Source organism: Drosophila pseudoobscura, chromosome X, assembly GCF_009870125.1.
Source record: "Drosophila pseudoobscura strain MV-25-SWS-2005 chromosome X, UCI_Dpse_MV25, whole genome shotgun sequence".
NCBI classification, from domain to species: Eukaryota; Metazoa; Arthropoda; class Insecta; order Diptera; family Drosophilidae; genus Drosophila; species Drosophila pseudoobscura.
In genome coordinates this window covers 41,793,340-41,806,702 of record NC_046683.1, presented here as the reverse complement: position 1 = coordinate 41,806,702, position 13,363 = coordinate 41,793,340, and the positions used below count along the sequence as shown (strand labels likewise).

At 45.7% G+C, this 13,363-nt stretch overlaps 3 protein-coding genes across 4 annotated transcripts; 2 read left to right on the top strand and 1 right to left on the bottom strand.

Moving 5' to 3' along the window:
* Nucleotides 1-86: 86 nt before the first annotated feature.
* LOC4815588 (box C/D snoRNA protein 1) lies at nucleotides 87-13,238 on the bottom strand. Of its 2 annotated transcripts, none has more exons than XM_001355340.4 (4): nucleotides 12,893-13,238; nucleotides 1,558-1,761; nucleotides 712-1,499; nucleotides 87-650 (listed from the first exon to the last, which is right to left on the bottom strand). In XM_001355340.4, the coding sequence occupies exons 2-4, from the start codon at nucleotides 1,590-1,592 to the stop codon at nucleotides 430-432; spliced, it is 1,044 nt and encodes a 347-aa protein (XP_001355376.3). In that variant the 5' UTR covers nucleotides 1,593-1,761; nucleotides 12,893-13,238; the 3' UTR covers nucleotides 87-429. The 2 variants fall into 2 exon arrangements, with proteins under 2 accessions (XP_001355376.3, XP_033240464.1); XM_033384573.1 differs by lacking the exon at nucleotides 12,893-13,238 and adding an exon at nucleotides 1,863-1,953.
* Fpgs1 (Folylpolyglutamate synthase 1) lies at nucleotides 2,166-5,036 on the top strand. The gene is made up of 4 exons (XM_001355341.3): nucleotides 2,166-2,622; nucleotides 2,690-2,866; nucleotides 3,548-4,386; nucleotides 4,462-5,036. The coding sequence occupies exons 1-4, from the start codon at nucleotides 2,326-2,328 to the stop codon at nucleotides 4,859-4,861; spliced, it is 1,713 nt and encodes a 570-aa protein (XP_001355377.2). The 5' UTR covers nucleotides 2,166-2,325; the 3' UTR covers nucleotides 4,862-5,036.
* On the top strand, nucleotides 6,125-12,787 carry LOC6902023 (NK1 transcription factor-related protein 1). The gene is made up of 3 exons (XM_002133521.3): nucleotides 6,125-6,754; nucleotides 10,932-11,451; nucleotides 12,176-12,787. Exons 1-3 carry the CDS (start codon nucleotides 6,679-6,681, stop codon nucleotides 12,429-12,431), a joined length of 852 nt encoding a protein of 283 aa, XP_002133557.1. The 5' UTR covers nucleotides 6,125-6,678; the 3' UTR covers nucleotides 12,432-12,787.
* Nucleotides 13,239-13,363: the final 125 nt, after the last annotated feature.

Genomic DNA, 13,363 nt, shown 5'->3' with positions numbered 1-13,363 from the left:
CAGAAACTTGGTATAAAATTCTAAACGTTTAATTAGCCTAAAATAAATCCTAAATCAAATGTGTATGAGAGAAAAATACAACAAAATTTATGTAAAAATACAACCACATCATTATTTTATTTGGCAGCGGTAGGACATGCATAAGGCTCTGTTTCATTCACGATCTTTACTTTATTTTTCATTATCGTAATACTGGCCAGAGAAGGACATAAGGCATCTGTTCTGATTTATCTTCGCTTGTGCTGCTTGCGACTTCTCCGCTAATATTCAGGTACTAGATAATGTTACACAGGATCCTCTTATTAAGGCTAAGGGTCGATCAGACGCTTGGATCTTCCCTAGTTTCCTTCTGTTTTGCCACAAGCTAGTCAGAGACTACCAAATCTCAATCTTAAACTCTGTCGCTTCTGCTTTGGCTCTTCTCAAGGTTTACAGCTCGATGTCTTCACGAAACATTCCTTCAATACCACAGTGATCTGTGTCCCCGTCGTCGTCAGAATAAGCAGAAGCCAATGCATGGTAGACATCGTGAATCTCATCAAAATCGTGCAGTATCTTTGCCTTTTTCGGTGTATTCGCAGATGCTGGCTCTTCCTCTTCCGATTGGGAATCAGATGCGTTTCCTGTGAGCTCATCATCCGATTCTTTATCTGTAAGGAAGGTGAAATGAATTTCAGGAGTTACACGCACCTAGAGGACTTGAAAACTCACCACTGTCTATCGTCTCGTAGCCAGCCGGAGGATGCGGCGCATAGGTGACAATGATGGTGGGGAACTCCACAATAGTCTTGCCGGAGAGATTCTCGCGCAGCGTTTTGTTTGCCTCCAGGTGATAGCAGCGAGTGGCGCTGCGCCGGACGCCCTCGGCCTGCAGCCAAAAGCTCAGGCCACCAATGCCCACCGTTTGATAGCGGACGAGGACTTTGCGATTCTTGCGGGCTGTCTCCTGCTTGGGATCCACATACTTAAGGAGGAGGGCGGCCAGAGTCAGTTCTTCATCACAGCGAGCATCCACAAAGTGGGAGGACTTCGTCTGGTCATGCTCCTCCTTCTCTTCCTCTGCAGCATTCGCAAACAGCCAATCGATGCGCCAATAGAAGCGATTCCGCTTCCAGTCCAGAAATGTGGTGTTCTCCTTGTGCCGACTGAAGAGCGGCAGCAGCAGGGAAAGCTTAATGTTCCGCTTTTGGGCTGCCGCGCGCATGCGATGCTGCGGCCCTGGCAGGTATCGCTGCTGCTGGGTATAGCGCTTGGCGTGGTCGCCCTTGCGGTCATCCGCGTACCGCGTGCACTCCTCCAGGAAGTAATAATCGCTCATCATTTCTCGGGCCGTCATCTCGCTCAGTGGCACGAACTTGGTGCGATCCCGCAGACCATCGCAGTCGAGCTCCCTCTTGTGTATCTGGACGCAGGCCACGCTGCAGGTCTTCACTTCGCACTTGGGGCAGGCATATTGGGCTTCCTTTGCGGCACAGACCTCGCAAAAACCCAGGCGCAGGCTGTCCGAAAATATTACGCCTTGAATTTCACTCAAATTCTCATTGAAATATACCATACCTTTTAACAGAAGTGCCCGCCTTTTCCTCCGACATTTCATTGACTGAGCGTATGTATGATGAATAGCGCGCACGTGCTCTCCATCTTGTTTTACTTTATGATCAGCTGTTCTTCAAATTCGGTGTTGGTTGCTTCTGTGTGTGTATCATCAAGTTGCCTTTGCACAAAATGTAAATCTTGTTCAGATCTGGTGTGCTGACGTCTCTGAAAACAGAATAAATTTTTGTAATTCGAAACTGAAGAGTGTGTGTATTGCTTATGATCAAAACAAGGAGACTGGAAAATGTTTATTTTCTGACACACACATGTCTGCTTATTAGCCGCGTTTGTGTGTGTGGGTATTGCGCAGTATTGGTTGCATTGCATGTGCTCGGTGGCGTTGCCACTTGTGATGAAAATGTTGACAAAAGTTATCGCTTGCGTACTCAGCTATCGCAATCGATAGTCATATGGCGGCAATTTGTTATCTTGCATAATATTCAAATAACAATTTGTTTATCTATTTATTTCGCTTATATATGTGTGCACATATAATTTGCCTACGTGTTTCGATTAAGCCACTGGTCTATCTTATCTGTCAATAGACCGCACGCACACGCGCTGTCTTATGAAATTTGATATTTCAGATCTTGTGTAAACCGTGTTATTACTTATTATTCCCACTTAAGCGTACATATCTGTCGTTCTAACCAGCATAATTGAGACCCGTACCTTTTAAATTGAATTGTGAGAGACCTGGGTTCTGAGTTAACAGTGGTCTCTATAAATATGACTGCTCGTCGGCTATTGAGCTCAGTACGTGAATACAGCAAGACCGTACGCCGAGCTGCGATAGTGACTGAAATGTCGATAGATGAGATTCGACGGGGGCCAAGGCCCACGAAACAGCTGTGCACATCCCACATCCGCAACAACATTGAGATGCCGACCAAGCTCCTATCGAATGCAGCAGTAAAGCAGCAGGAGAGCCCAACCCTGGAGAAGCTGGTCTTCGATCCCAAGGGACTGGTCAACAACAACAATGACACCGCAACGGACGACAAGGATGTTAATGCCGAATTTGAGGTGAGTGTGTGTTCTATCTCCTGCTCCTCCTCGCCCTGTCTCTATATCTCTCTTGGTATATTTTCAGGCGGCCATCAAGCAGCTAAACATTCTGCAGTCGAACGATGTTACAATACGCAACTCAATGGATAATCCCAGGGTGAACACAAAGGCGGATACTCTCAAATATCTGGAGCGCAGCGGCCTGCCCCTGACCAAACTCGAGCAGCTGTCCTTCATCCATGTGGCGGGCACCAAGGGCAAGGTAAGCGCTGATAGCTGAGGGCATTTTTGCCTGAACCAGTTTTTTGTTTGTTATCCAACATCCAAAATCCAATATCCAACATCACTGGAGCCCACCCAAATTAACAGTTGCTCTCGCACGCTCTCTGCCAGAGACTGAGAGAGCGCTGCACCACAATCAGGTTTCTCAGTCACCTCTCGCAAGTTTAATCGCTCATTTGCTGATTAGATTATTTTAGCTTCCAATTTGAAATTTGTTTATAGATTGATATGTTTTGGTTGTACCTGGTACCCGGTACCCGTTACTCGTTGCTTACTGGCGGGGTATATTGTATTCGCAGAAGCAGAAACAGAGCTCCGAGACCCCATAAACAAAATATCACTTTTCATTGGGGTTCTCGTTTATCTTCATCTGTTTCGTATCAGATTGTATGGAATTCGTAATTTACAAATACTACAGGCCTAATCTCCGTCAAATATCGTTAAGAGGCATGGGCATCTATTTACAACCCTAAAACTTAGTTTTTTGGCAGTGTATTCGTAGCTAATTCATATTGGGTATCATATAGTCGAAATACCCTACTGCGCCTATTATCCATCGCCATTACTTCTTGCCGAGCATTGAGCTTTGGCCGCAAGATAGGAGCATATATACATACATACTCGTATATGTACGTGCATATTGATACCTTCTCCTTTGCAGGGCTCAACCTGTGCTCTCACGGAATCCCTGCTGCGTCACAACGGAGTTCACACAGGATTCTTCAGCTCTCCGCACATTGTGTACACCACTGAGCGGATCCGGATCGATGGCCTGCCGCTGGCCAAGGAGAAGTTTACGAAGCAGTTCTGGAAGGTCTACAAGCGGCTGCAGGAGCGGCAGGAGTTCGAGCTGGACATGCCAGCTTATTTCAAGTTCCTCACGATCCTCGCCTTTCACGTGTTCATCGAGGAGCGTGTGGACGTTGCCGTGCTGGAGGTGGGCATCGGAGGGGAGCATGACTGCACCAACATTGTGCGCAATGTCCGCACCGTTGGGATTGCCTCGCTGGGCCTGGAGCACACCGAGCTGCTGGGCAACACGCTCCCGGAGATTGCCTGGCAGAAGGCGGGAATCATCAAGCCGGGTGCCCATGTCTACACGCATGTCAGCCAGCCGGAGTGCCTGCAAGTGATCCGCCAGCGGGCGCAGGAGAATCAGGCCATTCTCCACGAGGTCCCCCCAACCCGGCACTACTTTCAGTCGAATCAGTATGCCCAGCATTGGGACAACTTGAACCAAGTCGTTAAACTCAACGGATCTCTGGCCATTCATTTGGCCACCGACTGGCTGTCCCAGACCAGTGGACCCCTCCACCGCGACTACACCCTCAACGAAGCAAAGCTCGAACCGGAGATCCTGCTGGGACTGCTGAATGCCCACTGGCCTGGCCGCTGTCAGCTGGTGGAGTACCGGGGCATGCGCCTCCACCTAGACGGAGCCCACACCATGGAGAGCATGGCCGTGTGCACAAAATGGTTTGCCGAGAGCATCAGCCAGAGGTGAGTGTGCTCTGATTGTTAAATTACTCTCTGAACTCTTTGAACATTCTTCTTTCGGTCCTGTTCCTGTTGCAGTTCCAGTCCCAGGATTCTCATCTTTAATCGCACTGGAGGCTCGGATATCCGACAGATGCTTAGCCTGGTGAATCGCGCCTGTGCCTACGACATGGTCTGCTTTGTACCCAATTACGCCACCTCGAATCCTAACGCTCCTAGCCAGGTGATGGTCCGCTTCAGTCCCGAGCAGCGGATGATGCGTGTCCGCGACATTGCCACACAATGGAGTCAGATGTGCACGCAGGAGAAGCAGCCCGATCGCGGTCAGGTGTACAGCACCCTAACGGACGCCTTTACCTCCATCCGGCAGCGCTTTGACACGGACAACGGCCACATAGAGGTGCTCATCACGGGCTCCATCCATTTGCTGGGCGCTGCCATTTCCGCTTTAAACTACATGGATCAGTCGCAGACCTAAAACCTAACACCCCTCCTTGAGTTCATTGACAATAGCATACCTTTCCTTACAGATCTTTAGACAATAATTATGACTACTATGAAACCTTAAGTTAAAGCGAATAGTGCAACCTATTTTCCCATTTCTAAATTCTTAAAGAATAATTACAAAACTATCAGTTAATCAAAAAAAAAAAGAAACTCGAATCGTAAAAATGAATCTGTTTTGGTGGAAATATCATCAATCGATGCGATCGGTTCTTAAGCAGACGCTCTAATTTAAATTTTGCAGGAATGAAAAAAGAAAAAGCCTTGCAGATCATAGTCCCATCGAGTCCATGGCATCGAGAGGATACATTAATCCTATTGGTTCGAATACGTTTTTAAGCTTTTGATCTAAATCTTAAGATCTATGTATTTTATAGTTTCGAAACAGCTTCCCTCTGTGCGTTAAATTATGTGGATATCGATCCTATTTAGCAATATTTATCTTTATTCGTTTATTCTATTAAATTGTATACTTTCAAATTATAAGGAAACCTGTGTAAATCCTATATATGTATATGTTCATATAATCAAAGCATACAGTTTTCCGACGGCGAATTACCACTTGCACCGCGTTCACGCTCGCGCCCGCTTGTTACTTGCACACGGGGACACAACAAACAACACACACTCGTGCCACTCGCACTTGCTCCTTGCACCAACTGGCAGTGCATTCGAATGGCGACTGTCGACTGTCTCTGAGGCTGAGCAGAATGAACCGTGACTCTGGTTAGACTTTTAAGGGTGGTGTCTGGCTCTGGCTTTGGCTTTGGCGGGGGTGGCTTATGCATATGGTTATGCTTTTGCCACCGGATGGATGGATGGATGGATGGACTGGCAGTGGCAGTGGCCAATCGGGGAGCGGCAACCCTGGTCGCGGAGGAGCGGGATGGCATCAGTGCGATGCGAGCAGTGCTCATTGCTCTCTGCGCACTCTCCCGCAAAACGCACGTTGTAAACAAAATGGCTAACGTCGGAACGTAACGGAACGGAAGTTGGCTGTGTGCAAGCGGGATGGCAGCTGGATGACATGACTTATTAAATAACGGTTAAATGGCATGTTAACGGTAACACAAGCAGCAGCAGCAGCGGCCATTGCAAAGTTTCCAAAGCTTCTGCTTCTGCTTGTGCTGCTGCTGCGGACTACGACGACTGGGCTGGCGCTGGCGCTGGCTTCGGCTTCGACTTCGACTTCGAGCGCTAAACTGTCCCGTTTACAGCAACAAATCCACGTAATTCACTTCTGTCACTGTATGTGTGTATGTGTCCCTGTGGCTGAGGGTGGGAGCCTGTGCCCCGTCCTGTGTCTGCTCATGTTCGCTAAAAGGATTAATAAACGTTCAGCATTTCGCATTTCAGTTGTTCATTTGACTCGGCGCTTAGCGGTTCAGCTGCTGCTTCTGCTTCTGCTGCTGTGTGCGTGCTTGTGGCAAGATACATAGATTCAATTCAATTACAACTAAAATACCGTCGAGAAGAAGATTGCAGCACCAAAATTTCCATACATTTTTTGCCGTCGGCTAGCAGCAGGGACTGGGACTGGTTCTGGGACTTGACGGGACCCAATCCCCATTCTGAAGCAGTCTGAAACATTCCGGGTATTCCGTGCACTCCGCCGTATTGTTTTTGTTCATGTTCAGCTAAGTGCGATCAAAATGTTAGCCAACAGCAAGGCTCTGACGGGGCATTTGCACTTGCAACACAGTAACTAACTATATTGAAACACAAACGGAAACAACGGAAGCGGAAACGGAAACCGCAACCTAGAAAACCCATCCTAACCTATACATCAAAATGCAAAGCTCGAAATCGTTTTTAATACGCGACCTGCTGGGAGACCTGATCAATCGGCGGCAAACGGCGGATTCGGGTGAGTGTCGCCACTAGGATATATAGGCATATGAAAAAGGATCAATTATGCTATGGAGCTGCCATGGTGCTTGCTCCACAGCTATCATCATCATTACCATCATCATCGGTACATTCTTCTTCGATAGACAACGAACGTTAGACGATGGACGACAGACGTTAGTTTGTTAGATATTTTTTAGAAGAGTTCAGCATATTCGTCTTAAGAGTTTCGTATATTTTCCAGATATTTAGGTATCCGGTACGAAAATTCATTTTTGTGGATCTTTCTTATAAAACCCATTTCTATCCTGAACCAACGACAGCTTAAAAGGACGTAATTTTTACGAAATATAACATGTTTTATGTTTTACTTTAAAAACCAACTCAAAAAAGTCAAGATCATTTCAAAATAATTTTTTTTTTTCATAGCAGTCAGTAAAAGCAGACCTTATAGTCACAATTCCCATGATCATCTTAAGAGAGAAAATTACTTTAATTAATGAATGAACATTAATGAATATAACTGATTATACACCTCAAACATTTCTCAGCCTTCTTGACAAAATAGATGGAATGTCAGCGATAGATGATCGCATGATTCTCTTATCACAAAGAAAAAACAAGATATGAAATGCTCTTTGTTTATTTCGGAAAATAAACAAGGCTGTCTGAGGCCTGGGAAGCACATATGATTACTCGAGCATTGTCCATGATCATTGATCATGTTTGTTTGTGCTCTCGCGAGATAGCTGCACAGAACTCTCGCGTTTATCAGTCCTGGTTAAATGTCCAACCGCCTTGAGACTTTCCATCAGAATCAGGCTATAATCAAGAAAACCAGAAAAGCGCCAAAGAAACCAAAAGTCAAGTCGCTTATGCGAAATTCCCTTAGATTTCATACATGTACATATATTTATTAGGTATGCTAAACGTCTTGCTACAGCCGTATATTACACACCTACATATTTATGGCTCTATGTTGGGCCAATTAACTTGTTCCCTGTCTGCATCCCCATCCCCTTTGATGTTTTTGTTGTTTTTCACGGAGGGGGAGTTTCGGCTTAAAACCGCTGACAAATTGCCTTTCTCTCGCTCTTTGTCTGCCTCTAGCATTTAAATCTCACACCTCGCTCAATTATCGCAAAACAAAACTTTTAGTCCAAAGGAAGGGGAACGGAGAGGGAGGGGGAGAGGGAGAGGAGAAGAAATGAGAGTGAGAGTACGATGAGGGGATGGTTGAAGGAGGTGTGGGGCAGGAACGGGACACAAACAAACGCTTTGGGCAATAATTTAATTGTGCACTGCTTGCTTTTCCTATACCCTTACAGAGGATATTCTAGTCCATACATACATACATATGTACTTATCCTTTGTGAAAGATACATCCACACATTTCGAGAACCTATAACTTTTCCATTTCCAAATCGTATTTTTAAAACTTGTTTCAGTGTACGTTGTTTATATCTGAACCTGTCTGAATGTTGGACCTTTATTAGTTCCTTCGTCCGATAGTCTTCTGGCTCCCGTCCACTGATTTCTTGTGCGCCATTAAAAATACAATGTTATAGGTGTTTGTCTTCCTGTTCTTCCGATTGTTTCTATGCTAATAAAAACTAACTAATAGTTATTACATGAATATTGGAGATAAGACAGACATCAAATAAATCGAAACTAATATTCCAATAGTTATTGTTCAATTTAAAAAGATAAAGAAATCAAAAACTATATGATAAGAATCTACTGCATATTTACTTATTGGAAATTTCATATTTAAATTAAATATATTTCCTACGAATTTCATAGATTTACGAGTATTATATATAGTTTAAAGTATCTTACTATATATTTAGGGCTAATTCACTTTAATATCACCTACTTAACAACAGAATATTTAATTTATATATGGCTGAGCTTATACACACTTGATAAATGATTGGTACGCCAGGGTATCTCAAGTTCGGTGCCCAAAAGAGAGTCCTTTCTGGCGTTGCAGTTGTTGGCTGGTAACCTGTGCTCGAGCAATTTGTCACGTACAGGCACTTTGATTGTTTAGCCCCAGTACGGGGAAATGGAAATGTGACTGAAACTGGAACTGCAACTGAGAGGGCGGGGAGTGGCAATTGGAGTGTGACTGCAATTGCGAATCCTTTCACAGAGGACTGTCCTGCCCTGCCCCAGGTGCCTGGCTCCATGCGGCTGGCTCTGTTTTGTGCCCTACTGTATCCGTGGGCCTCCCTGTAACGTGTGGCTGTGCTTGTGCTCATGTAATTATCATTCTGCTGTTGTCTTCTAGTTATGCATGACATTAAATAAAGTTTAACTCAACAATTAAAACTATTTAGAGGCTAATTGTCGGCAGTTATGTGCGAGGTGGGGTGTGTGATGTGCAACTTTCTTAGCTCCTGGCGGTGGTTTCTTCGGTGCCTGGTCTGCTAGTTGGAGGAATTCCACCTCGGTATCCGTTCTCTCTTCCTTCTGGCTGTCCTTTTGGTTCTAGTTCTAGTTCTCCCAGGTATCTCAGTCTTTAAGACACCTAACACTGAACAATTGTCTATGATTTGCCATGAATGGATTTCCTTTAAGCGAGAACTGGGCTCTGTTGCCGCCCTTACAGTCGAAGTAAAAGACGCATTTAATCTAAACAACAAAAACGAGTCTAAATTGGTGGCACATGCCAGGATATATCTCTCTTGAATTGAATCGTACTTTTCCCTTTACGTATGTACATATAGTATATGTCTGTCGCACTTCAAGTGCCTATTAAATGGCAATTGTGCCGCAAATTGATACGACGTGACTTTTTAAGGAAAAGAAAGAACTCACTCGAGACGCTCCACAGGATGTCCACACACATTCACGCACAAAAACATGCACCAACAGGCACAGCACACATACTCGCATATGCATAATTGAATAACCTTTCATCCAGGAACAGGAACAGGACCAGTACCAGGACCAGGACTCTGTCTCTCTCTCTCTTTCGCTCTGTATGCTTCTGTTTCTGTGCTGTTGCTGGTATAAATAGAATGAAAAGTCGAAACGAATCCCATTTGGGGTTAAAAAACACACACAAATATAGAAATAATTTCCGCAACGGGGAATCCTCACTGAGCGAGAGCGGACACACGTGAGCGCCCCCGGGGCGGACCCTGAGAGGCGAGCGAGATGACGTCAAGGATGAATCTGAATCGTGAACCATGGTCCTGCTGCTGCGAGTGGGAGTGATGGAGCAAACAAAGTACATTCCAATGGGAAGCAATTGAGAGCTCGAGACGACACGTGAATTTAATCAGGCAGCCCCGCAGCGACTGCGACTCAATCGTGGACTCAATCTTGAGACGGGCACAACAGGATATGGGATCAGGATTAGGATATGTGGCGGATATATATAACATGTTGATTGCTGCAAAGTGCAGCTCCGCATCCTATAATATTCAATCTGCTTCAATCTGCTTCAATCTGCTCTCCGTCCGTCCTGCCCTGCCCTGCCCTGCCCTGAGCTGTATGTCTTCCTAATGGACCAACGCCCACTTGAGGCAGTGCCTTGTGCTGTGATGCGTTGTCTATTGCTGGACGCCGTTAATGAGTTGACTTGGCCTGGCTGTGGCCCTGAGCCAAAAGTGGCTGCACGCGCCTCTTTCGGGCTACACTTTTAGCTTAAAAAAAAAAGAAGAAGGATGAAACGCATTAACGCTGCTCTCAAAAGCAGACTACAGTCCCTCCACAGTATCTATATCTTTCTGTTTGCAGTGGTCGTCTCTTCCCTCTCTGCTTTATCCCCTTCTACGACTTCGAGCGATTGGAACTGGCATAGCGGTTGAATTGAATTGTTTTTTAAAAGCATCCTCACCCTCTCGTATTCTGCTTCTCAACTTGCTTTCCATCTACAATCAATCCCCTTTCCAGAAACAGCTCTCATTCGATTTCGATTGCGAATCTTACAGCTTTACTTCTTTAATACTGAATTAGCATGTATGTATGCTCTCAGAGTGAGCGAGAAATAAATACTGAAATTTTCGGATCCAATTGAATCCTTTACAAATGGCTTTACATATTTCGTTTAGTCCGATTAGAAAGCCTAGACTCTTATTCTGACTGACCGACCGAAACGAATACCGAATCCCACCGAAAACCACCGAATCGAGTGGGTTGCCTGTTCATGCAGGGCTCTAATGTGTATGCTTTCTTTTGTTCAGAAATCGAGCTCTCCAACGATGATTCGGACATTGATATTGAGGATCGATCCACTCCCGACTCGACGGCGCATGGCTGCCAGCAAGACCTGTTGCTGTCGCACCATCACCATTTCCACCACAATGACGACTCCAGCGTGGAGTCATGCGGCACGGCCACACCGGGTCCTGGGTCCGGTGTCGGATCGGGGCTGAGTGCCGCAGCGGCTGCGGCGGGCGTGGCAGCCGGTCTTTTGGCGGCGGCGGCGGTTAACGGTGCCAACAGCAGCGATCCAACCGGAGGAGGAGGAGGAGGCGGAGGTCCAGGCAGTGGCGGCGGCAGCTATGCGGAGCACAAGCTGCAGATGAGCAAGAGCGGACGCAAGCCGAGACGACGACGCACGGCCTTCACCCACGCCCAGCTAGCGTACCTGGAACGGAAGTTCCGGTGCCAGAAGTACCTCAGCGTGGCCGATCGCAGCGACGTGGCCGAGACGCTCAATCTGTCCGAGACGCAGGTGAAGACCTGGTACCAGAATCGACGGTAAGTGCCATCCGAAACCAATTCATTCAACCATGGATTTGATTTTGGTTTGAATACAGTTTTCTTTTCATTCAAATTTGTGAAAAGTACCAGATATACTCGAACATATATGGCAGTGTAGAGATCTACGATCTCTACTATCTCCCCCTGCAAATAATAGAAAAGCTGTCAAGTATGAGTGATATTCTGTTGTTCAGACTTTTTCTTCGTATACAAATATTTACAAGAATTTACGAAATACGAGAATCTACCTGGTAAATAATACGTACCAGGTGTGGAATATGTACGTGGATACTTGTATGGATATCCGTGCTATTCACCAGAACTGCCTCAGTTTCAAGAGATGTGTGGCTGCCTGCATTCCAGTAGCCAGTGGCTCCGCTTTCCTTCAAAGAGTATCACTTCTACTATGTTTACACTCGTATTCGAGGGAAACCCAACAAGCAAACAAATCGAGTGGAACTTGATCTCTCATATTACGAGTACGAGAGCACCAGGAAGTCGCCAGTCCGCACACGAGTCGACTGTTGCGACAGGTGGACAGGTGTAGCACCTTCTAGATTTCAAATGTGGGGTGATCTCGAATACCAGAACACCGTCAACGATTGTCATGGATCATGTTTGTGATTGGATTCAATTGGTGTACACGTATTTGGGATTCTTAGCAAATATTTAAGTGGAAAAAGCAACAATGATGTATCTAACGAGTGTTCTCTTTCCGCAGCACCAAATGGAAGCGACAGAACCAGCTGCGTCTGGAGCAGCTGCGCCACCAGGCCACGCTCGAGAAGGACTTTGGTGTGCCGGAGGGCGGCGGTGGTGGTGGGGGCTTGGGCTGCTGCCCCACCGGCCTAAGCAGCTCGTTCAGTGCCGCCGCCGCGGCGGCCGCTGCGGCCAGCAATCCGTGCAATTTCTTGACCTCCGCTGCAGCGGCGGCAATCTTCCGGAATGTGAGCTATGTGCACGGCTGCCCCATGTAGAGAAGCACCGCCCGCCAGCCCCTTTCCTGACCCCCAGATTCCCCGATTCCCCGATTCCCAGATCCCCAGTGGCCTATGTACATATATATATTATGGGAAATATAATGGTTCTTGTGCAATAACATACCCAGATGTGGAGCGGATAACAGAGGATGCTCGTTCTCGTACTTATATACCAAACGTACCCGATATTGCGCACATATGTATGTACATACGTACATATGTATATGTCCTTATATAAACCGATATAATCACGAACTAGGCTTAGTCAATTTACTCTTAACTGTAATATATACCAAACATGCAACCCAATTTTGTTCTCATTTTTTTTGGCCAGAATAAATATTTAATTGCTATATCTTCGGTGTTTTTATTTTAATTGGGGATCACAGAAGGATCCACATTCCACATTCCACAAGGTATGTGAGTATGGGTATCTTTCAGTTAAAGTATGGACTCACCTTGCGACATACCATGTGTATGTGGGACACGTATACTTCTTTGCGGCTAGAGATAAACATTCCTTTGCAAATGATTCATTGGTCGATAGAATCGAGCTGCGGTCCTTATGGATATGGATACATACTATGTATGGTCATTCTCTATGATTCATCGCTTTCCGTTTTTCTTGAATCTTCAAAATTATGGATGAAATGGATGATGAATACAGATTTTTGTCCTTTCTGGGAGCGGAATGGATGCGCGCAAAATTTTGAAATATGTACACTTTGAATAGTGATATGATATCCCGGGAGAGGCGTGTGGATATGAATCTGGACGGAGAGACATAACTACATCGATTTGGAAATGAATACTGATAAAGAATTTATATACATATATGTATTCCTTCAGACTCTTACACACAAAACTAATACAAGTACATCACGGAAATCTCTGCGCGTACTGGGTAATGTAAATAAAATATAGTTCCG

Coding starts and splice junctions, on each gene's coding strand:
- LOC6902023 (XM_002133521.3), top strand. CDS start 6,679: ATGCAAAGCTCGAAATCGTTTTTAATACGCGACCTGCTGGGAGACCTG. Junction 6,755..10,931: donor GCGGCAAACGGCGGATTCGG/GTGAGTGTCGCC, acceptor TCTTTTGTTCAG/AAATCGAGCTCTCCAACGAT. Junction 11,452..12,175: donor ACCTGGTACCAGAATCGACG/GTAAGTGCCATC, acceptor CTCTTTCCGCAG/CACCAAATGGAAGCGACAGA.
- Fpgs1 (XM_001355341.3), top strand. CDS start 2,326: ATGACTGCTCGTCGGCTATTGAGCTCAGTACGTGAATACAGCAAGACC. Junction 2,623..2,689: donor ATGTTAATGCCGAATTTGAG/GTGAGTGTGTGT, acceptor GTATATTTTCAG/GCGGCCATCAAGCAGCTAAA. Junction 4,387..4,461: donor GCCGAGAGCATCAGCCAGAG/GTGAGTGTGCTC, acceptor TTCCTGTTGCAG/TTCCAGTCCCAGGATTCTCA.
- LOC4815588 (XM_001355340.4), bottom strand. CDS start 1,592: ATGTCGGAGGAAAAGGCGGGCACTTCTGTTAAAAG. Junction 1,500..1,557: donor GCGGGCACTTCTGTTAAAAG/GTATGGTATATT, acceptor ATTTTCGGACAG/CCTGCGCCTGGGTTTTTGCG. Junction 651..711: donor CTACGAGACGATAGACAGTG/GTGAGTTTTCAA, acceptor CCTTCCTTACAG/ATAAAGAATCGGATGATGAG.